General features: G+C 42.5%; 9 protein-coding genes across 12 annotated transcripts; 2 read left to right on the top strand and 7 right to left on the bottom strand.

The window, feature by feature from the left end:
* Positions 1–6: 6 nt before the first annotated feature.
* On the bottom strand, positions 7–2,307 carry LOC135334241 (ankyrin repeat domain-containing protein 50-like). The gene is made up of 4 exons (XM_064529357.1): positions 2,213–2,307; positions 1,736–1,834; positions 1,261–1,359; positions 7–373 (listed from the first exon to the last, which is right to left on the bottom strand). Exons 1-4 carry the CDS (start codon positions 2,291–2,293, stop codon positions 284–286), a joined length of 369 nt encoding a protein of 122 aa, XP_064385427.1. The 5' UTR covers positions 2,294–2,307; the 3' UTR covers positions 7–283.
* A 371-nt stretch (positions 2,308–2,678) lies between these two features.
* On the bottom strand, positions 2,679–4,201 carry LOC135333170 (ankyrin repeat domain-containing protein 29-like). Its single transcript, XM_064528080.1, has 4 exons — positions 4,121–4,201; positions 3,644–3,742; positions 3,167–3,265; positions 2,679–2,789 (listed from the first exon to the last, which is right to left on the bottom strand). Exons 1-4 carry the CDS (start codon positions 4,199–4,201, stop codon positions 2,679–2,681), a joined length of 390 nt encoding a protein of 129 aa, XP_064384150.1.
* A 370-nt stretch (positions 4,202–4,571) lies between these two features.
* On the bottom strand, positions 4,572–10,898 carry LOC135334218 (ankyrin repeat domain-containing protein 50-like). Of its 4 annotated transcripts, none has more exons than XM_064529320.1 (12): positions 10,730–10,898; positions 10,201–10,299; positions 9,717–9,818; positions 8,895–8,993; positions 8,415–8,513; positions 7,938–8,036; positions 7,460–7,558; positions 6,984–7,082; positions 6,506–6,604; positions 6,030–6,128; positions 5,552–5,650; positions 4,572–4,697 (listed from the first exon to the last, which is right to left on the bottom strand). In XM_064529320.1, the coding sequence occupies exons 1-12, from the start codon at positions 10,817–10,819 to the stop codon at positions 4,587–4,589; spliced, it is 1,194 nt and encodes a 397-aa protein (XP_064385390.1). In that variant the 5' UTR covers positions 10,820–10,898; the 3' UTR covers positions 4,572–4,586. The 4 variants fall into 4 exon arrangements, with proteins under 4 accessions (XP_064385390.1, XP_064385392.1, XP_064385389.1 ...); XM_064529319.1 differs by lacking the exon at positions 4,572–4,697 and adding an exon at positions 5,048–5,173; XM_064529322.1 differs by lacking the exons at positions 8,895–8,993; positions 9,717–9,818 and having other exon boundaries at positions 4,591–5,173.
* A 6-nt stretch (positions 10,899–10,904) lies between these two features.
* On the top strand, positions 10,905–12,264 carry LOC135334237 (claudin domain-containing protein 2-like). The gene is made up of 3 exons (XM_064529347.1): positions 10,905–11,224; positions 11,382–11,519; positions 11,797–12,264. The coding sequence occupies exons 1-3, from the start codon at positions 10,993–10,995 to the stop codon at positions 12,039–12,041; spliced, it is 615 nt and encodes a 204-aa protein (XP_064385417.1). The 5' UTR covers positions 10,905–10,992; the 3' UTR covers positions 12,042–12,264.
* On the bottom strand, positions 12,192–13,606 carry LOC135334235 (uncharacterized). Its single transcript, XM_064529346.1, has 5 exons — positions 13,509–13,606; positions 13,198–13,336; positions 12,776–12,977; positions 12,587–12,719; positions 12,192–12,486 (listed from the first exon to the last, which is right to left on the bottom strand). Coding segments are annotated over exons 1-5 (633 nt in total). The 5' UTR covers positions 13,510–13,606; the 3' UTR covers positions 12,192–12,328.
* LOC135334211 (tRNA pseudouridine(38/39) synthase-like) lies at positions 13,554–18,282 on the top strand. Its single transcript, XM_064529312.1, has 9 exons — positions 13,554–13,802; positions 13,895–13,988; positions 14,249–14,608; positions 14,671–14,730; positions 14,788–14,864; positions 15,029–15,178; positions 15,481–15,633; positions 17,469–17,629; positions 18,109–18,282. Exons 1-9 carry the CDS (start codon positions 13,663–13,665, stop codon positions 18,204–18,206), a joined length of 1,293 nt encoding a protein of 430 aa, XP_064385382.1. The 5' UTR covers positions 13,554–13,662; the 3' UTR covers positions 18,207–18,282.
* LOC135334212 (TNF receptor-associated factor 4-like) lies at positions 15,890–17,322 on the bottom strand. Its single transcript, XM_064529313.1, has one exon. The coding sequence runs from the start codon at positions 17,269–17,271 to the stop codon at positions 15,985–15,987; it is 1,287 nt and encodes a 428-aa protein (XP_064385383.1). The 5' UTR covers positions 17,272–17,322; the 3' UTR covers positions 15,890–15,984.
* On the bottom strand, positions 18,259–19,517 carry LOC135334222 (TNF receptor-associated factor 4-like). The gene has a single exon (XM_064529331.1). The coding sequence runs from the start codon at positions 19,446–19,448 to the stop codon at positions 18,381–18,383; it is 1,068 nt and encodes a 355-aa protein (XP_064385401.1). The 5' UTR covers positions 19,449–19,517; the 3' UTR covers positions 18,259–18,380.
* Positions 19,518–19,535: 18 nt separating this feature from the next.
* Positions 19,536–21,275, bottom strand: LOC135334229 (protein SCO1 homolog, mitochondrial-like). The gene is made up of 7 exons (XM_064529340.1): positions 21,127–21,275; positions 20,919–21,077; positions 20,775–20,865; positions 20,494–20,691; positions 20,321–20,413; positions 20,053–20,168; positions 19,536–19,753 (listed from the first exon to the last, which is right to left on the bottom strand). The coding sequence occupies exons 1-7, from the start codon at positions 21,175–21,177 to the stop codon at positions 19,619–19,621; spliced, it is 843 nt and encodes a 280-aa protein (XP_064385410.1). The 5' UTR covers positions 21,178–21,275; the 3' UTR covers positions 19,536–19,618.
* Between the last annotated feature and the right edge of the window lie 7 nt (positions 21,276–21,282).

The raw sequence follows: 21,282 nt of genomic DNA, 5'->3' as shown, positions 1-21,282 counted from the left end.
TCATACTACATGTATAAAATGTTATATACATTCATATCTAGACTACTAAAGCGATAAAAATACATACAAGTCCATCACAAAAACAAATACATAATGCGCCGGCTACACATAGCTCTACATGTACTATGCAAGTTTACTATTCTCTAGGCAATGTTTAAACACTTTAATTGCAATGCTATATTTCTTCACTCTTAGGAGTAGTTCCAGAAGAGTTCTGTAGGTTGCAGCAGCTGGGTTTCTTTGTTGCCACATGGACAAGCACTCCATCATGGCCGTTCGTGTGTTATAGAGGGGAAGCCCCTGATGAGAGAAGCTTCCTTACAATATCTACACGTCCCATGACGGCTGCCACCATGAGTGGAGTGTCCCCATACTGCAAGAGAGACAGTGACAACACAATATGAATGTACATTGAACAATACAGACATTCACTGCTCTACATTTCCAACCACAGTACAAGTAATACTTGTAGTTTTTTTGTACAAAGATCAAAGAAAACTATGCTAACAAATGCCATAGACTAGGATCTACAACTATAGTAACCACAGACGTGCTCTATTATTCTGTGGTTGGCATTTTTGGAACAGTTTGGTAGTTAGAGCACGGTTGGTGTAGTTAGAGCACGGTCTGGTGGTCAAAATAATTGATTTTTAAACCATCGAATTTTATAATAGCTACAGTAACAACTGCTCCATGGTTGCAATGCGAGTACAGCTAAGTGATTCTATCTGCTATCTTGCTAACAAGGCTAGTTTTGCTTACCAGTACGTTGAAGGCCATTGCAGTCTCTCCAGAATCAGGAATAGCAAAATATTTTCGTAGAAGGTTGCTATTCTACTTAGTAGTTAGCTCTATACTAGAGCCGATAGCTATTGGTAGCTGCAAGAAGCTAAAAGCTACAAACCAGTTAATGAACTGTTTTACGCTCGTGCTCTATGGATATTATTGGCCAAGCGGAAGTTCGAGAAGCTCATGTAGCTCGAGGCGAAGCACTCACAACCGTGCATTAACTAGTACGTATTAAGCCAGCTAGTACAGTACATGTAAATATTAAAACCGGCTGGTACATCAGTTTAAAGCACAAAAATCAACAGGGAAATGTACATGTCATGTAATGGTCAGTACACCTACTACTGTATAATGTGTTACTAGGTAACCGGTGATTTTAATTGAATTGACAGCAATCTTCGTAAATCCAAATGATGTAATGGTCACGAACATGCTGCCTATAGACACATCAGTTTAGTATCAGATACTCACCTTGTTAGCCAGGTCCACCACGGCTCCTGAGGAGAGCAGCTCTTTAACACTGTCAGTATGACCTCCATTGGCTGCCACATAGAGTGGAGTACGCCCATCCTACAAGAGTGAGAGGATACAGTAACTTTTAACAACACATCTGTGTGATAGACCATAAAGGAACGGGATTGGCAACGAGCAAAAAATGCAACTATCCGTGATGCGCTATGCTAACTTTATTTCATCTTTTGCAGCCTCCATTCCTCCACAATTAACTTACAAAAAAGTACACAAGAATTCTTATTTTACAAAAAGTGTATCAAGGAAATTTATGTAGCCCAATTCGTCAACTTAGACAAGATAAGCAAAATAAGCATAAAATGATAGGCAAACGTAATAAGCCATATAATTGTACGCACTGCAAATAATTACCAAATGATGTGATGGTCACGAACATGCTGCCTATAGACACATCAGTTTAGTATCAGATACTCACCTTGGCAGCCAGGTCCACCACGGCTCCTGAGGAGAGCAGCTCTCTAATACTGTCAGTGTGACCTCCAAAGGCTGCCACATAGAGTGGAGTACGCCCATCCTACAAGAGTGAGAGGATACAGTAACTTTTAACAACACATCTGTGTGATAGACCATAAAGGAACGGGATTGGCAACGAGCAAAAAATGCAACTATCCGTGATGCGCTATGCTATAACTTTATTTCATCTTTTGCAGCCTCCATTCCTCCACAATTAACTTACAAAAAAGTACACAAGAATTCTTATTTTACAAAAAGTGTATCAAGGAAATTTATGTAGCCCAATTCGTCAACTTAGACAAGATAAGCAAAATAAGCATAAAATGATAGGCAAACGTAATAAGCCATATAATTGTACGCACTGCAAATAATTACCAAATGATGTGATGGTCACGAACATGCTGCCTATAGACACATCAGTTTAGTATCAGATACTCACCTTGGCAGCCAGGTCCACCACGGCTCCTGAGGAGAGCAGCTCTCTAATACTGTCAGTGTGACCTCCAAAGGCTGCCGCCATGAGTGGAGTACGCCCATCCTACAAGAGTGAGAGGATACAGTAACTTTTAACAACACATCTGTGTGATAGACCATAAAGGAACGGGATTGGCAACGAGCAAAAAATGCAACTATCCGTGATGCGCTATGCTATAACTTTATTTCATCTTTTGCAGCCTCCATTCCTCCACAATTAACTTACAAAAAAGTACACAAGAATTCTTATTTTACAAAAAGTGTATCTAGGAAATTTATGTAGCCCAGTTCGTCAACTTAGACATAAATAAGCAAAATAAGCATAAAATGATAGGCAAACGTAATAAGCCATATAATTGTACGCACTGCAAATAATTACCAAATGATGTGATGGTCACGAACATGCTGCCTATAGACACATCAGTTTAGTATCAGATACTCACCTTGGCAGCCAGGTCCACCACGGCTCCTGAGGAGAGCAGCTCTCTAATACTGTCAGTGTGACCTCCAAAGGCTGCCGCCATGAGTGGAGTACACCCATCCTACAAGAGTGAGAGCATACAGTAACTTTGACAACACATCTGTGTGATAGACCATAAAGGAACGGGATTGGCAACGAGCAAAAAATGCAACTATCCGTGATGCGCTATGCTATAACTTTATTTCATCTTTTGCAGCCTCCATTCCTCCACAATTAACTTACAAAAAAGTACACAAGAATTCTTATTTTACAAAAAGTGTATCAAGGAAATTTATGTAGCCCAATTCGTCAACTTAGACAAGATAAGCAAAATAAGCATAAAATGATAGGCAAACGTAATAAGCCATATAATTGTACGCACTGCAAATAATTACCAAATGATGTGATGGTCACGAACATGCTGCCTATAGACACATCAGTTTAGTATCAGATACTCACCTTGTCAGCCAGGTCCACCACGGCTCCTGAGGAGAGCAGCTCTCTAATACTGTCAGTGTGACCTCCAAAGGCTGCCACATAGAGTGGAGTACGCCCATCCTACAAGAGTGAGAGGATACAGTAACTTTTAACAACACATCTGTGTGATAGACCATAAAGGAACGGGATTGGCAACGAGCAAAAAATGCAACTATCCGTGATGCGCTATGCTATAACTTTATTTCATCTTTTGCAGCCTCCATTCCTCCACAATTAACTTACAAAAAAGTACACAAGAATTCTTATTTTACAAAAAGTGTATCAAGGAAATTTATGTAGCCCAATTCGTCAACTTAGACAAGATAAGCAAAATAAGCATAAAATGATAGGCAAACGTAATAAGCCATATAATTGTACGCACTGCAAATAATTACCAAATGATGTGATGGTCACGAACATGCTGCCTATAGACACATCAGTTTAGTATCAGATACTCACCTTGGCAGCCAGGTCCACCACGGCTCCTGAGGAGAGCAGCTCTCTAATACTGTCAGTGTGACCTCCAAAGGCTGCCACATAGAGTGGAGTACGCCCATCCTACAAGAGTGAGAGGATACAGTAACTTTTAACAACACATCTGTGTGATAGACCATAAAGGAACGGGATTGGCAACGAGCAAAAAATGCAACTATCCGTGATGCGCTATGCTATAACTTTATTTCATCTTTTGCAGCCTCCATTCCTCCACAATTAACTTACAAAAAAGTACACAAGAATTCTTATTTTACAAAAAGTGTATCAAGGAAATTTATGTAGCCCAATTCGTCAACTTAGACAAGATAAGCAAAATAAGCATAAAATGATAGGCAAACGTAATAAGCCATATAATTGTACGCACTGCAAATAATTACCAAATGATGTGATGGTCACGAACATGCTGCCTATAGACACATCAGTTTAGTATCAGATACTCACCTTGGCAGCCAGGTCCACCACGGCTCCTGAGGAGAGCAGCTCTCTAATACTGTCAGTGTGACCTCCAAAGGCTGCCGCCATGAGTGGAGTACGCCCATCCTACAAGAGTGAGAGGATACAGTAACTTTTAACAACACATCTGTGTGATAGACCATAAAGGAACGGGATTGGCAACGAGCAAAAAATGCAACTATCCGTGATGCGCTATGCTATAACTTTATTTCATCTTTTGCAGCCTCCATTCCTCCACAATTAACTTACAAAAAAGTACACAAGAATTCTTATTTTACAAAAAGTGTATCTAGGAAATTTATGTAGCCCAGTTCGTCAACTTAGACATAAATAAGCAAAATAAGCATAAAATGATAGGCAAACGTAATAAGCCATATAATTGTACGCACTGCAAATAATTACCAAATGATGTGATGGTCACGAACATGCTGCCTATAGACACATCAGTTTAGTATCAGATACTCACCTTGGCAGCCAGGTCCACCACGGCTCCTGAGGAGAGCAGCTCTCTAATACTGTCAGTGTGACCTCCAAAGGCTGCCGCCATGAGTGGAGTACACCCATCCTACAAGAGTGAGAGCATACAGTAACTTTGACAACACATCTGTGTGATAGACCATAAAGGAACGGGATTGGCAACGAGCAAAAAATGCAACTATCCGTGATGCGCTATGCTATAACTTTATTTCATCTTTTGCAGCCTCCATTCCTCCACAATTAACTTACAAAAAAGTACACAAGAATTCTTATTTTACAAAAAGTGTATCAAGGAAATTTATGTAGCCCAATTCGTCAACTTAGACAAGATAAGCAAAATAAGCATAAAATGATAGGCAAACGTAATAAGCCATATAATTGTACGCACTGCAAATAATTACCAAATGATGTGATGGTCACGAACATGCTGCCTATAGACACATCAGTTTAGTATCAGATACTCACCTTGTCAGCCAGGTCCACCACGGCTCCTGAGGAGAGCAGCTCTCTAATACTGTCAGTGTGACCTCCAAAGGCTGCCACATAGAGTGGAGTACGCCCATCCTACAAGAGTGAGAGGATACAGTAACTTTTAACAACACATCTGTGTGATAGACCATAAAGGAACGGGATTGGCAACGAGCAAAAAATGCAACTATCCGTGATGCGCTATGCTATAACTTTATTTCATCTTTTGCAGCCTCCATTCCTCCACAATTAACTTACAAAAAAGTACACAAGAATTCTTATTTTACAAAAAGTGTATCAAGGAAATTTATGTAGCCCAATTCGTCAACTTAGACAAGATAAGCAAAATAAGCATAAAATGATAGGCAAACGTAATAAGCCATATAATTGTACGCACTGCAAATAATTACCAAATGATGTGATGGTCACGAACATGCTGCCTATAGACACATCAGTTTAGTATCAGATACTCACCTTGGCAGCCAGGTCCACCACGGCTCCTGAGGAGAGCAGCTCTCTAATACTGTCAGTGTGACCTCCAAAGGCTGCCACATAGAGTGGAGTACGCCCATCCTACAAGAGTGAGAGGATACAGTAACTTTTAACAACACATCTGTGTGATAGACCATAAAGGAACGGGATTGGCAACGAGCAAAAAATGCAACTATCCGTGATGCGCTATGCTATAACTTTATTTCATCTTTTGCAGCCTCCATTCCTCCACAATTAACTTACAAAAAAGTACACAAGAATTCTTATTTTACAAAAAGTGTATCTAGGAAATTTATGTAGCCCAGTTCGTCAACTTAGACATAAATAAGCAAAATAAGCATAAAATGATAGGCAAACGTAATAAGCCATATAATTGTACGCACTGCAAATAATTACCAAATGATGTGATGGTCACGAACATGCTGCCTATAGACACATCAGTTTAGTATCAGATACTCACCTTGGCAGCCAGGTCCACCACGGCTCCTGAGGAGAGCAGCTCTCTAATACTGTCAGTGTGACCTCCAAAGGCTGCCGCCATGAGTGGAGTACACCCATCCTACAAGAGTGAGAGCATACAGTAACTTTGACAACACATCTGTGTGATAGACCATAAAGGAACGGGATTGGCAACGAGCAAAAAATGCAACTATCCGTGATGCGCTATGCTATAACTTTATTTCATCTTTTGCAGCCTCCATTCCTCCACAATTAACTTACAAAAAAGTACACAAGAATTCTTATTTTACAAAAAGTGTATCAAGGAAATTTATGTAGCCCAATTCGTCAACTTAGACAAGATAAGCAAAATAAGCATAAAATGATAGGCAAACGTAATAAGCCATATAATTGTACGCACTGCAAATAATTACCAAATGATGTGATGGTCACGAACATGCTGCCTATAGACACATCAGTTTAGTATCAGATACTCACCTTGGCAGCCAGGTCCACCACGGCTCCTGAGGAGAGCAGCTCTCTAATACTGTCAGTGTGACCTCCAAAGGCTGCCACATAGAGTGGAGTACGCCCATCCTACAAGAGTGAGAGGATACAGTAACTTTTAACAACACATCTGTGTGATAGACCATAAAGGAACGGGATTGGCAACGAGCAAAAAATGCAACTATCCGTGATGCGCTATGCTATAACTTTATTTCATCTTTTGCAGCCTCCATTCCTCCACAATTAACTTACAAAAAAGTACACAAGAATTCTTATTTTACAAAAAGTGTATCTAGGAAATTTATGTAGCCCAGTTCGTCAACTTAGACATAAATAAGCAAAATAAGCATAAAATGATAGGCAAACGTAATAAGCCATATAATTGTACGCACTGCAAATAATTACCAAATGATGTGATGGTCACGAACATGCTGCCTATAGACACATCAGTTTAGTATCAGATACTCACCTTGGCAGCCAGGTCCACCACGGCTCCTGAGGAGAGCAGCTCTCTAATACTGTCAGTGTGACCTCCAAAGGCTGCCGCCATGAGTGGAGTACACCCATCCTACAAGAGTGAGAGCATACAGTAACTTTGACAACACATCTGTGTGATAGACCATAAAGGAACGGGATTGGCAACGAGCAAAAAATGCAACTATCCGTGATGCGCTATGCTATAACTTTATTTCATCTTTTGCAGCCTCCATTCCTCCACAATTAACTTACAAAAAAGTACACAAGAATTCTTATTTTACAAAAAGTGTATCAAGGAAATTTATGTAGCCCAATTCGTCAACTTAGACAAGATAAGCAAAATAAGCATAAAATGATAGGCAAACGTAATAAGCCATATAATTGTACGCACTGCAAATAATTACCAAATGATGTGATGGTCACGAACATGCTGCCTATAGACACATCAGTTTAGTATCAGATACTCACCTTGGCAGCCAGGTCCACCACGGCTCCTGAGGAGAGCAGCTCTCTAATACTGTCAGTGTGACCTCCAAAGGCTGCCACATAGAGTGGAGTACGCCCATCCTACAAGAGTGAGAGGATACAGTAACTTTTAACAACACATCTGTGTGATAGACCATAAAGGAACGGGATTGGCAACGAGCAAAAAATGCAACTATCCGTGATGCGCTATGCTATAACTTTATTTCATCTTTTGCAGCCTCCATTCCTCCACAATTAACTTACAAAAAAGTACACAAGAATTCTTATTTTACAAAAAGTGTATCTAGGAAATTTATGTAGCCCAGTTCGTCAACTTAGACATAAATAAGCAAAATAAGCATAAAATGATAGGCAAACGTAATAAGCCATATAATTGTACGCACTGCAAATAATTACCAAATGATGTGATGGTCACGAACATGCTGCCTATAGACACATCAGTTTAGTATCAGATACTCACCTTGGCAGCCAGGTCCACCACGGCTCCTGAGGAGAGCAGCTCTCTAATACTGTCAGTGTGACCTCCAAAGGCTGCCGCCATGAGTGGAGTACACCCATCCTACAAGAGTGAGAGCATACAGTAACTTTGACAACACATCTGTGTGATAGACCATAAAGGAACGGGATTGGCAACGAGCAAAAAATGCAACTATCCGTGATGCGCTATGCTATAACTTTATTTCATCTTTTGCAGCCTCCATTCCTCCACAATTAACTTACAAAAAAGTACACAAGAATTCTTATTTTACAAAAAGTGTATCAAGGAAATTTATGTAGCCCAGTTCGTCAACTTAGACATAAATAAGCAAAATAAGCATAAAATGATAGGCAAACGTAATAAGCCATATAATTGTACGCACTGCAAATAATTACCAAATGATGTGATGGTCACGAACATGCTGCCTATAGACACATCAGTTTAGTATCAGATACTCACCTTGGCAGCCAGGTCCACCACGGCTCCTGAGGAGAGCAGCTCTCTAATACTGTCAGTGTGACCTCCAAAGGCTGCCGCCATGAGTGGAGTACACCCATCCTACAAGAGTGAGAGCATACAGTAACTTTGACAACACATCTGTGTGATAGACCATAAAGGAACGGGATTGGCAACGAGCAAAAAATGCAACTATCCGTGATGCGCTATGCTATAACTTTATTTCATCTTTTCAGCCTCCATTCCTCCACAATTAACTTACAAAAAAGTACACAAGAATTCTTATTTTACAAAAAGTGTATCAAGGAAATTTATGTAGCCCAGTTCGTCAACTTAGACATAAATAAGCAAGATAAGCATAAAATGATAGGCAAACGTAATAAGCCATATAATTGTACACACTGCAAATAATTACCAAATGATGTGATGATCATGCACGAACATGCTGCCTATAGACACATCAGTTTAGTATCAGATACTCACCTTGTCAGCCAGGTCCACCACGGCTCCTGAGGAGACCAGTTCTTTAACACTGTCTGTGTGCCCTCCCATGGCTGCCACATAGAGTGGAGTACACCCATCCTACAAGAGTGAGAGCATACAGTAACTTTTTAACAACACATCTGTGTGATAGACCATAAAGGAACGGGATTGGCAATGAACAAAAAATGCAACTATCCGTGATGCGCGTTATAGACTTTATTTCATCTTTTGCAGCCTCCATTCTAACTTACAATTAACTCCCGAAAAAGTACTCAAGAGTTTCATTTACAAAAAGTGTATCGAGGAAATTTATGTAGCCCAGTTCGTCAACTTAGACAAGATAAGCAAAATAAGCATAAAATGATAGGCAAACATAATATTATAAGTATAATTAATAGTGTGGCTAAGAGTGCAATATGGGATTAATAGCACGAGTAACAAGCAATGGCAAGGATACTAATTGCACGAGGCTGCTATTAACCTTGCCAGTGCTTGTTATGAGTGCTTATATTGCACGAGTAGCCATACTATTGATTGTTAATCGTTTGTGATGCAGTTTTAAGGACACTTTTAACTGCAGTTTCAGTAAAAACATTAGCCGCAGCCGTTATTCGAACGTGCGGTCGTCAAGGCAGTAATTGCACGTCGTTATTAACGACGTGCAATTACTGATATGCGATTAATCACTGTACGCATCACAGTGAATAATAGGAAAACATACGATTAACCATATAATTGTACGCACTGCAAATAATTACCAAATGATGTGATGGTCACGAACATGCTGCCTATAGACACATCAGTTTAGTATCAGATACTCACCTTGGTGGTAGCCAGGTCCACCACGGCTCCTGAGGAGAGCAGCTCTCTAACACTGTCAGTGTGACCTCCAAAGGCTGCTGCTATGAGTGGAGTGATCCCATCCTACAAGAGTGAGAGGATACAGTAACTTTGACAACACATCTGTGTGATAGACCATAAAGGAACGGGATTGACAACGAGCAAAAAATGCAACTATCTGTGATGCTATATATGTTATAACTTTATTTCATCTTTTTCAGCCTCCATTCTAACTTACAATTAATTTACAAAAAAGTACACAAGAATTCTTATTTTACAAAAAGTGTATCAAGGAAATTTATGTAGCCCAGTTCGTCAACTTAGACATAAATAAGCAAGATAAGCATAAAATGAAAGGCAAACGTAATAAGCCATATAATTGTACGCACTGCAAATAATTACCAAATGATGTGATGGTCACAAACATGCTGCCTATAGACACATCAGTTTAGTATCAGATACTCACCTTGTTAGCCAGGTCCACCACGGCTCCTGAGGAGAGCAGCTCTCTAATACTGTCTGTGTGACCTCCCAAGGCTGCCAATATGAGTGGAGTGATCCCATCCTACAAGAGTGAGAGGATACAGTAACTTTGACAACACATCTGTGTGATAGACCATAACGGAATGGGATTGGCAACGAGCAAAAAATGCAACTATCCGTGATGCGCGTTATAGACTTTATTTCATCTTTTGCAGCCTCCATTCCTCCACAAACTTACAAAAAAGTACACAAGAATTATATTGTATTCATTTTACAAAAAGTGTATCAAGGAAATTTATGTAGCCCAGTTCGTCAACTTAGACATAAATAAGCAAGATAAGCATAAAATGATAGGCAAACGTAATAAGCCATATAATTGTACGCACTGCAAATAATTCCTACTGATGGAATCAAGCGACATTGTCAGTTGGATAAATATTAATAGCACGACAGTGTAAATAGCAAAAATAGATGTCACAGCTTCAGCTCTACATACCCACAAACCAGCTTACCTCATTCACACTGTTGACATCATCCCCCCTCTTAATGGCATGTTGCAAAGCACTCAAGTTACCGTCCCTGGCAGCTTTGTGTAGGGCCATTTTCAGTTGATATATATATATATAGGGCTAGCTAGCTAGGGATACGCCCCTTTGTTTGGTGCACGAAACAAGTGCCAGTGTTGTGTGGTGGATGTTATCATGTGACCACAAATCTTCCCCAGAATACTACAGCTTCTACTGACGACCTTTCCTCTTATTCAATTTGACACAACATGTCGTACAGAAGAGAGACTCTAAGATGGCTGGACTATTGCAAGTACGAGTATGCCGACACGTTCTGTCGACTGGGAGAGGTCCTCCTCTCATTCTCAAGCGGTGTGCTTCTCCTGGTCACCTTTGGAAGTAGCTATTGGCTAGAACAAAAGCAAGCACACTCTGGATTATGGCAGAAATGTTCCTCTGATTGTGAGTCATTGCCACTCACCACCGGCCCTGATGCACCAGGTGAGTGTGGGCCTTAGTAACTATCCGTTTTAATACCCATAAAACCTTAACACACACACACACACACACACACACACATGCCCACGCACACACACACACACACACACACCCCCCCACACACACACACACACACACACACCCACACACACGCACACAGCTGAACTGCTGGTTGCTAGGACGTTCCTGTGTCTTGCCCTGGGAGCTGGTATGCTGGCCTGGGTCATCAGTATTGTAGGACTGCTCCAGCACAGAGCAAGATGGCTACTCATCGCAGCAGTGTGCTATGCCACACAAGGTGACTATACTTAGTAATGAAGTTTCGAATTTGAATCAATGGCTTGAGTTAGTCTGGGCTCTGTTGCCCAATTTACTATTCCCCATAGTTACAGTGATATTCAAATGGCTTGCATCCCTATATTGCATACAGCTATTACCAAAAGTTTAAGAGCCTATGGATTGTCCAATGTTAGTTGAAAGATGCGTTCTGTATAGTTCTAGACACTCTCCATTGCTCTAGGAGAGGCCTCTCTCACGTGTTTGTTGTGTATCTTATACCATGCACACACTCGCAGCTGTTGTCATGATTCTTGGTCTTGCCTCGTACTCCAAGTCCTTCGACGGGACCTCCTCCCCTGGCTGGTCATACAATGTGGGCTGGGTGGCCTGTATACTCTGTGTACTCTGCACCCTGTACTTTGTCTCTGTGGCCGTGTATCGAATCAAGAACCCCCCACCCTCTGGGGGTAGGAAAGATCCGAAATCGTATGCCCCCCTCGCGCAGTTTGAGTCAACTGAGACTGATGATGAAAACCTTTAACTGTATAGATACTCCATGTAAACCACAAACATCTCATTCCCCCCACAAACACACACACCTCATTCCTCACACACCTCATTGCCATTCCTCACACACACACTTCATTGCCAGTCACAATCACCATTCACGTACAATTACATGTATAATAGCCAAATTGTTATCCACTTTTCTGTGCATTAATTTCTGTTTTTAAACAGTCTAAAAAACAGTTTTCACAAGTTAATTATACAAATAATACTGCAAGTGTGTGCATGTGTTGGCGGGAGGTACATGTACACAGGTTCTGTCTAATCGTAAGGATTGAATGAGTCTGATGAGTCAGCGTCAGAATCCGTCTCCTCGAGAGTGGGTGTGGCTACTCTGCCGCGTGGTTTAGTCCTGTTGTTACTGGTGGGTTGTGAGTGTCTTCTTGGAGGCTGTCTCACTGGATCATAATCTGCCATATCTGTGGGCAGAGGGCCAGAAAGAAAGATACTCACTCAAATTATCGACTGTATGCATGCAATGGAGATGGTCTATATCTTTACAGTACTGTGATGACCCACCATGATCCACACCTCTCATTAGCAGAGGGTTGATGGCTCCCATCGGCTTCCTGTTGAAGTCCTCCTCTCCATCAATATCCGTCTCCTCTGTGTCTATATCCATGTCAATGCCAGACAACTTCAACTGCCATTCCTACAGACAGGGGATGGTAAACACTAGGGTTGTTTTAGCTAGCTTATAGCTTATACTTGTAATCCGAATGGATTGGCACTCCTGATTTTTCCCCCTCTACTGTGGGGAGTGAGTTGGGATCCTCGTGATTCAGCAGCAGAGCTTCTTCTCCTGTCAGGCTTGGTCCTCTTCTTGCCTTGCTGCATTCGCTTCTGCTCCTCCAGTGAGAGTCCTTGAAACCTTCTCCGTATGTACATGGCCTCTACCTCCTCTTCAGATCTATAGAGGTGTGTGTGCGTGTGGTTTGTTGCAATGGATTCACTTTGGGGACATGCAGAACATGTACACAGTGTATTCACAGTCATTCAGTTCTAGTGTGGGGGATGTGTAACAGCTGCTATGAATTATGTGCATTCCCTATTATTATTAATCAACTGAACCCATTCTACCTCTGTTATGTTTGATCACAATCACCCCCCTTAGGGTCTACCTATCTCACCTGCTCTTCCGCAGCATGAGTATGAACATGGCGGTGATGACAATCACCAGTGCAAGGATGACCACTGAGGCTGGTATGCCCACTGCCAGAGCTATCACCAGGTAGTCCTGGTCACCAGGAGCAGCTGTAGCTTCATCCACTGCACAGGGAGAAGCACAATATCTTACAATAGTAGTCTTTTTGGTAGGCTTAGTTATATAGTTGCTTGAAGGGATATCTCTAGAGGCTAACTGAACTGTTTGTATGTGTAGCAACTCAGACAGGTAATAGATCTATTTAAATAGTGTTACAGAACAAGTCAATTGACTCACTGTTTGTTGGAGAGATGTCAAGCTGCTTCAGACTTGTACAAGGTTACTGCAGCTATCAGCCCCACCCACTTTTTGTGCAAACAGCATCACGCCTCCAGTTTGTCAGGTAAAGGTCGTCACAGATCAAGTGCTATAATGCCATGTGGCAGAAGAAATGCAAGTGTCTAGTGTTGCTTTGCTGAGTCTGAGAGGTCTATCTAGAAGAATGGCAAGCAACTTCAGCTTTGATCCACTGCAGAAAACCTCATCTGAGCTCAGGGAGGTCAAGAAACCACGGGTCTTTGACTTCAACAAGTGAGAAACGATATTTACTGTAGGCTCATCAATATTAATGACCTGCATTGCTCATTGCTGCATTGATCAATCCTGTCCATTTGTCCGTGCAGGTTCAACAAGCGACACGTTGCATTGCAAGTGGCTTACATTGGTTGGAAGTACAGCGGGTTCGCTATCCAAGACCCTCCCAAGATCACCATTGAGGTACGTCCGAGTGTACCTGTGCATGTGTGTGTTAGTCACAGGCAGAAGTTACTTGACAGAAAGTGTATACAAATGTCATGCATGCATGGTGCTTAGATTAACAATTAATTAAAGTGGGTGTTTTTTCAGAAGCAGGCCTGTTCTTTATAGCTAACTTTGATTGTTCATAACTTGTGTTGGGAACGTCCAATTTCAAAACTAAAATATGTATTTAGTAGCTGTTTGGTAGTGCTACAATATGATGGCTTATCAATATACAGAGTTGTCTGTTTGAGTGCCTAAAGAAGACCAAGCTGATTGAAGATGTGAGTACTGCCCACTACAGTAGGTGTGGTCGCACGGACAAGGGAGTCAGTGCACTGGGGCAAGTCATCGCATTGGATCTGAGGACCAACCTCCTTAGCGGACCAGGGGTCAGAGTTCAAGAAGGATCTATTGCTCACACACGAAAAGGAGACACTGAAAACGAGCTTCCATATATGGTCATCCTCAATAGAAATCTCCCAGAGGATATACGAGTGTTGTCATGGACACCAGTCGACCCGGAGTTCAGTGCTCGGTTCAACTGCACTCAGAGAACATACAAATACTTCTTCCCAAGAGGAGACATGAACTTAGAAGTATGGGCATGCCATAACAATGCACACAATATAATAATAACACATTGCTTGTAACCGTGCAGTTAATGAGGACCGCCGCTCAGTACTTCATGGGTCAGCATGACTTCAGAAATTTCTGCAAAGTAAGTGTATAGTGGTGTTAGAGAGGTCATTATAGGAACACGCTGTTGTGTGTACAGATGGACATTGCCGGTGGAGTGACACACTTTGATAGGACTATAGTGAAGTTTGAAATCAATGCTCTCTCCTCTTCAAAGTGAGTTCGTATTTCTAGTGCCCACACTATTCACACCCACACAGCCCACCCACTACACACCCTCACACACACCCACTTACACAGCCCACCCACTACACACCCTCACACCCACCCACTCACACAGCCCACCCACTACACACCCTCACACCCACCCATTCACACAGCCCACCCTCCCCATACGACATGTGTGAGATGACCCTCTCCGGACATGCCTTCCTCATGCATCAGGTGCGCTGCATGGCCGGGATACTCTTCCTGATAGGCAATGGACTGGAGACACCGGACATTGTCCAACACATGCTTGACATTGAAAAGTGAGATAGAAAAATTTCACATAATTTCACTTCCAGAGCACTTTACATATGAACCCTTGAACTCTAACCTCTAACCCTGAATTGCAAATGAACAGTATAATTTAGCCTCGGTCCTAACCGTGGCCTGGGATCGAGGCTAAGTATAATTATGTCCTTACAATATGTACACCCGGACGGAATAAAATAAAATACCTACAAACCCTTAACTGTGAATGTACAGCATGTCCTTGCTATAACACAGTGTGTAATCACCCCCCCCCCCTCTCCTGCCGTGTAGTCACCCCACCCACTCTCTCCTTCAGGTGTCCTTGTAAGCCACAGTACGGCATGGCCCCTCCGGAGCCTCTCATTCTCTATGATTGTGTATTTGATGGTCTGCAATGGCAGAGAGAGGAGGAGGCTCATGACAGAGTGGTGGCACACTTCCAGCATATGTGGACAAGTCAAGTAGTCAAGTAAGTTTTATACCGTATTACTAGAATATTTTGCGGGTGAAAAATCTTTGCAAATGAGCCAGATTAGCATAAAATTTGACCTTTGCGATCTAACTGTAACTATTGCGTTCTGGCAAGGATTGTGTGGTAATAGTTAGGTTTTGCAGATTTTATTGTTGCGAATTGATCGACCATCGCAAAGTTCACAATTGTTTGATGCTCGCAAAACATTCTAGTCAATACGGTAATAGCTAACGTCTTGTGCATGACAGTGAAAGCTTTGAATAGATATTATTCATGTTATTCATAATTATTGTCAATACAATACAGCAATATGATAAATACAACGATGTAATGACAGTACTACAGTGTTCACACTCTGGTTTCTCCACTGATTATAAAAATCAATCTATCTCTAATAAAAAGAGGTTTCTTTAGCATATTATGTGCAAGGAACTTCTTTGACCCCCAACCCTCCATAGCTTGTTCACGATAGATCACACGATTGCAGTACTTTAAGGCCACAGTGTCATCATACATACAAGTGTACGTATTCTTAGCCTGTCCGTTTTGGTCGACTAGCTGTATCAAAATCGAGCCTCGAAACGGCCATGGAAGAAAATCATCGTATTCTCCTTTCATGAAGAAGACAAACACGGAGACATGTGTCCCCCTACTCTCCTCGTGGCCATTAGCAACCACTCCGAGGCAGATCTTGTAGCCCTGAGGGTGGGTGTAGACTGGAGGGGAGTACCACCAAATCTTCCCTCTCTTGTGTTGCTCAAATTTCTCCATAAATAGAGCATCTGAAGGTACTATATGTATGGTTTCCGTCCTAGGAGGATCAGCAAGTGGGGGTCTTGGGGGAGGTGGTCTTGTGGACCCTTCCAAAGCCTCTATTTTGGTTCTCAGTTGCTGATTATCTGTTTTGATTTTAGCGCAATTGTCCTTCAGCTCTTCGTATTTACACAATGTTTGTACGCTGTTACTTGATAAACTTTCGTGCTCTTGTTTCAATCTCTTGTGGGAACCGTTCAATAAAACGTGCTCTTCAACTAATTTTGCGTAGCTTTTCGTTAGCAATATATGACTTGCAGCCAATTTCTTGTGATCTTTTTCCAAATTAGCGTGATCATTTTCCAGTATTGAATGTGCGCTGGCTAGTGTCATATGACCAGTAACCATTAGTGACATATGTCGGTGGATGTTTGTACTCACGTGTTCTGGCATGTCTTGTCGAGGGAGTTTCACAGCACAGCCTACGTGGTGGAAGTCACAGTTGATGGTGGTCAGGAGGCATCCATCGAGTTGTTTCTCTGGCTGTGGATCTGTGTTGAGGTGCTCATCAAGCTGTCTCAGTTCCCCCGTCCACTCACACCCGTCTTTCTGGTGGCTACAGCGAACTTTAGAATTGTAAAGCAATTGCTTGTGTCCTGTGTCAGGGAAGTTGGAGAAACCTTCTGTGTTGCAAGTTGGACAAGGCTTGTTTTTGACCTTGACAGCTTGGATACAAGCTTTGCAGTACTTCTTTCCACAGCATGTGACCTGGTGGGGCTCTCTGATGATCTGGAGACAAACTGGACAGTCAGTTTGGAGATTTTCAGACGGAGGCTCCAGAAACTCACAATCAAATCCAACAATTCTTTCTTGAAAGGCCATTGTTGTGGACAATTTAGAAATGTTTGCCGCCCATATATAGCTTATCCATTAGTAGAATCTATACCACTATAGACTGATAACAAAGTCATGTGGTCGGGTTCAGTCATAATACACCCATTCTCCCAAAACAAAATGATACATGTACGCACGTAAGATGGACTGCTGATGTAACTAATACTCTGTTTTCTCCCGTGCAGGTCCACAATGGTACAGTGTATGTTGGACACCCTCTCCCCACCCACACACTCCTCATACTCCTCACACTCCACACATCCATCACCAATGGCTATCCTAATGCACAGTGACCACAGACTAGGCAAGGGACGCTACAAGCCTCTGTTGGAGAGACCAACTGCAAGTCAGTACACACACACACACACACCCACACACACACACACACACACACACCCACTCACACACACACACACACACACACACACACACACACACACACACACATACACACACACACACACACACCCACCCACCCACCCACGCACGCACACACGCACACACACACACACACACACACACACACACACACACACACACACACACACACACACACACCCACACACACACACACACACACACACACACACACACACACACACACACACCCACACACACACACACACACACACACACACACACCCACACACACACACACCCACACACACACACACCCACCCACACACACACACACACCCACACACACACACACACACACAATTGAGCATAGTGTGTTACATAATAGCTTTAACTTGTTGTGTACAGAAACCATGCATGTGCACAAAACTAATTAATTCTCTCTCCCTCCCACACACACACACGCAGACACATTTGAGGAACGCTATGAACACCACCAGGCCAAGAAGATGAAGCTACAGCAACAACAACACATGGACATACAGGACACTAGTACCTCTAGCTAGCTATGTTATATTTATTGTCATTTTGTAAAGGTTTATGTGTTTATTTTTGTTTCTCTGAAAAAACATTCAATACTTACATGTTGCAATGTAAAAAATACACAACCTAAAATCATAAAACAATCAAACGAAATAATTATCAAAGAAAGCTCTAACTTGTATATAGCTATAGGGTAACTATTCACACACATTAATGTGTACTTCTCCACTGGATACTTGGAACCTCAGACAGTCCCTGTTCAGATATTGAGGCTTCAGAGCGCTGTGTGCAATCAGAGTGGGTGCCCCCCAACCACTGTTGGCCCTCTCACCATATCTCACTTGCTCACAGTTCTTTAGCTCCACACTGTCGTCATAGACACACTGATGAAACTTGTGATTCTCTCCTCCCGTCTGGTCCAGCAGCTGAAAAGTAATGGTGCCTCTTAACGGCCATGTTAAATGATCGTCTTGTTCTCCTCGCATTAGGTAGACGAATACAGAGACATGTGAATTGTTTCCAAACCCCCTGGCACACACCCCCAGGCAGATCTTGTACCCCCAGGGGTGGGTGTAGACTGGAGGGGAGTACCACCAATTACCATCTCTCTTGTGCTGCTGGAAGTTGGTCATAATCAATACATTTGAAGGCTGAATAGAAATCTTTTCTCTTGGCTTTGTCGGGATAGCAGTAAATCTTTGAGAACTCGATCGAAGAGAGGCTACTTTAGTTTTTAATGATTCATTTTCACGCTTTATTACGTTCATTTCTTCTCTCAGTGATGCATAGTTTATCGCTATCTTAGACAAGTGAATGCGTAGGCTCTCTCTCTGGTGTTCTGGCATGTCTTGTCGAGGGAGTTTCACAGCACAGCCTACGTGGTGGAAGTCACAGTTGATGATTGTCAGGGGGCATCCATCGAGTTGTGTCTCTGGCAGTGGATCTGTGTTGAGGTGCTCATCAAGCTGTCTCAGTTCCCCCGTCCACTCACACCCGTCTTTCTGGTGGCTACAGTGAACTTTCAAACCATAGAGCGATTGTTTGATTCCTTTGTCAAGGAAGCTATGGAAAAGTTCAGCCTTGCAAGTTGGACAAGAACTGTTACTGTCCTGAACACACTGGATACATGATGCACAATACTTCTTTCCACAGCATGTGACCTGGTGGGGCTCTCTAATGATCTGGAGACAAACAGGACACTCTGTCTGGAGAACATCAGGTGGAGGCTCCAGGAACTCACAATCAAATCCAACTATAGTAGCCATTGCTCTTATATAGTTCTAAGGGTGTGTACTCCACAGTCTAGCTTGCAAAACAGACATGCAGCCCCACCCTTCCCATATACTGCAAGATAATTAAATTCATTGTTCAAAAATATGTAATTTCAGAGCAGCATTTGTTATTGAGACATTGAATGACTTTTATAACAGTTCCACTACTTTGTGTGTTTGTGCTTGAGCATGTGATTGGCTATGGTGGCTGTAATCTCTTGGGCCGTGCGATTCTGTCCAAAGTAGTCCACAAAGCTCCCGTCAGGACTCACCAGGTACATGATGATGGTGTGGTCCACCTGCAGGGAGGAGATGTTACTATGAGAGAGGTGTAAGTACACAGACAGCGGATTGCAGCACTTGCAATAGAGAATTGCCAAACAGCAAAACCACAATTTAGATTGCTAGATATTCATATTCAGCACAGTTATTTTGGCCACTTGTGATTCTGCAATCTGAATCCACTATACCAACTACTGCACAAAAATTCCTTATAAGACAAGGTGGCGGGTACAACATGAAGTTCGATCCCAAGGCTAAGCTTAATTGCAGATTGCAAGGCTTCTAATTGAAGCCACGACATGAACCCTCCTCTTACCAGATAGTCATTGTCAGAGTCTGCAGGTCCCACACTGTAGTAGACCCTGTAAGACTTGGCAGCTTCGTGGAGCTCCTCTTTAGTTCCAGTCATCCCCAGCAGCCGAGGATGGAACTCTGCACACAAGACAATATTATTAGAACACAACAACAGGCTTAGAGTGTAGTCAAGGAAATCTGCAAACCTTCACTTTTTAACTGCATGGCATTAGTGTTAACTTTAACACATCATTGTGGAGTTGTTGCCAGACTATTCAACAATTAAATACCTTTTAGGTACTCTTTCATGACAGTGGCAGTGTCTCTCTCAGGGTCCACAGTGATAAACAGCGGCTGTATCTGAAACAGACCATCCATTTTCCCTGAGAAAGAAAAAAATACAAATCAAATCAAAGTAAAACTAATAGCCGTAACAGTACTAGCATATGCACTGGCTACTCACCAACTTCGTCGACCACTGTGGCCATTTTCTCCAGCTCATCAGGACAAATGTCGGGACAGAAAGTGAATCCAAAGTAGAGTAGCACCCACTGACCCAGGAAGTCCTTGTCTGTCTTCCGTTCCCCATTGAAATCGATGAGAGAGAAGGGACCTCCGAGAGCAGCCTTGCCCATCGATTGGACCTTCTTCTGTTTAGCCACTGTGTGGGTGTGTGTGTGTGTGGGGGGGGGGTGAGGCAAGTATGGGACATTTAACATTAACAGGTGAGCTAGCAGGCCTTACGTTCCTCCTTCTCCCTCTTGATCATTCTTACATACAACACGATAGCTCCTCCTGCCACCATCACCAGAGCAAAGGACAGCCATGACACAGGCTAGAGAGAGAGAGACAGAATTGATTAAGTGATGAAATGAACACTACACTCACCCCTCTCTTGTCAGCGTTTGTTGCTAAGCTTCGTCTACACAGGATATCTCCCCTGACACTTGGTTTAGACGTGAGACTAGAGTAGTGTGGTTGCAGCAGCACTGATCTCGAGTGGTGGTATCGTGTGCTGACTAGACGCCCAACAGTACATAGTTGAACCTGTACAATGGACACAGCTCATACAGACTCTTGGATGATAATCGCTTACTCTGGTAAGTCTGCTGGCGGTCCAGACAAGCCGTGAGCAGTATATACTCATGATGAAGACATCTGTCTCTAGCTCTCTACCCTTGATACAATATGCCACGTGGGTGAGGTTAGAGATAAAGGGGGAGGGGCTCACACACACACACCTGGTTAGCAT

This window comes from Halichondria panicea, chromosome 3, assembly GCF_963675165.1.
Source record: "Halichondria panicea chromosome 3, odHalPani1.1, whole genome shotgun sequence".
Classification (NCBI taxonomy): Eukaryota; Metazoa; Porifera; class Demospongiae; order Suberitida; family Halichondriidae; genus Halichondria; species Halichondria panicea.
The sequence above is the reverse complement of the archived record's forward strand: the minus strand, read 5'-3'. Positions and strand labels throughout refer to the sequence as shown.

Bases quoted from the DNA above. Each gene is read 5' to 3' on its own strand.
- LOC135334241 (XM_064529357.1), bottom strand. From the start codon at position 2,293: ATGGCGGCAGCCTTTGGAGGTCACACTGACAGTATTAGAGAGCTGCTC. The intron at 1,835-2,212 runs GTGAGTATCTGA...TCACTCTTGTAG, and splicing joins TGGTGGACCTGGCTGCCAAG to GATGGGCGTACTCCACTCTA. The intron at 374-1,260 runs GTGAGTATCTGA...TCTCTCTTGCAG, and splicing joins TGGTGGACCTGGCTAACAAG to TATGGGGACACTCCACTCAT.
- LOC135333170 (XM_064528080.1), bottom strand. From the start codon at position 4,201: ATGGCGGCAGCCTTTGGAGGTCACACTGACAGTATTAGAGAGCTGCTC. The intron at 3,266-3,643 runs GTGAGTATCTGA...TCACTCTTGTAG, and splicing joins TGGTGGACCTGGCTGCCAAG to GATGGGCGTACTCCACTCTA. The intron at 2,790-3,166 runs GTGAGTATCTGA...TCACTCTTGTAG, and splicing joins TGGTGGACCTGGCTGACAAG to GATGGGTGTACTCCACTCAT.
- LOC135334218 (XM_064529320.1), bottom strand. From the start codon at position 10,819: ATGGCCCTACACAAAGCTGCCAGGGACGGTAACTTGAGTGCTTTGCAA. The intron at 10,300-10,729 runs GTAAGCTGGTTT...TCACTCTTGTAG, and splicing joins ATGTCAACAGTGTGAATGAG to GATGGGATCACTCCACTCAT. The intron at 8,514-8,894 runs GTGAGTATCTGA...TCACTCTTGTAG, and splicing joins TGGTGGACCTGGCTGACAAG to GATGGGTGTACTCCACTCAT.
- LOC135334237 (XM_064529347.1), top strand. From the start codon at position 10,993: ATGTCGTACAGAAGAGAGACTCTAAGATGGCTGGACTATTGCAAGTAC. The intron at 11,225-11,381 runs GTGAGTGTGGGC...ACACGCACACAG, and splicing joins CACCGGCCCTGATGCACCAG to CTGAACTGCTGGTTGCTAGG. The intron at 11,520-11,796 runs GTGACTATACTT...ACACACTCGCAG, and splicing joins AGTGTGCTATGCCACACAAG to CTGTTGTCATGATTCTTGGT.
- LOC135334235 (XM_064529346.1), bottom strand. The intron at 12,978-13,197 runs GTGAGATAGGTA...ACACCTCTATAG, and splicing joins CTCATGCTGCGGAAGAGCAG to ATCTGAAGAGGAGGTAGAGG. The intron at 12,487-12,586 runs GTGGGTCATCAC...CTCTGCCCACAG, and splicing joins AATGAGAGGTGTGGATCATG to ATATGGCAGATTATGATCCA.
- LOC135334211 (XM_064529312.1), top strand. From the start codon at position 13,663: ATGCAAGTGTCTAGTGTTGCTTTGCTGAGTCTGAGAGGTCTATCTAGA. The intron at 14,731-14,787 runs GTAAGTGTATAG...TTGTGTGTACAG, and splicing joins ACTTCAGAAATTTCTGCAAA to ATGGACATTGCCGGTGGAGT. The intron at 15,179-15,480 runs GTGAGATAGAAA...TCTCTCCTTCAG, and splicing joins CACATGCTTGACATTGAAAA to GTGTCCTTGTAAGCCACAGT.
- LOC135334212 (XM_064529313.1), bottom strand. From the start codon at position 17,271: ATGGCCTTTCAAGAAAGAATTGTTGGATTTGATTGTGAGTTTCTGGAG.
- LOC135334222 (XM_064529331.1), bottom strand. From the start codon at position 19,448: ATGGCTACTATAGTTGGATTTGATTGTGAGTTCCTGGAGCCTCCACCT.
- LOC135334229 (XM_064529340.1), bottom strand. From the start codon at position 21,177: ATGAGTATATACTGCTCACGGCTTGTCTGGACCGCCAGCAGACTTACC. The intron at 20,692-20,774 runs GTAAGGCCTGCT...ACACCCACACAG, and splicing joins CAAGAGGGAGAAGGAGGAAC to TGGCTAAACAGAAGAAGGTC. The intron at 19,754-20,052 runs GTAAGAGGAGGG...TCCTCCCTGCAG, and splicing joins ACTCTGACAATGACTATCTG to GTGGACCACACCATCATCAT.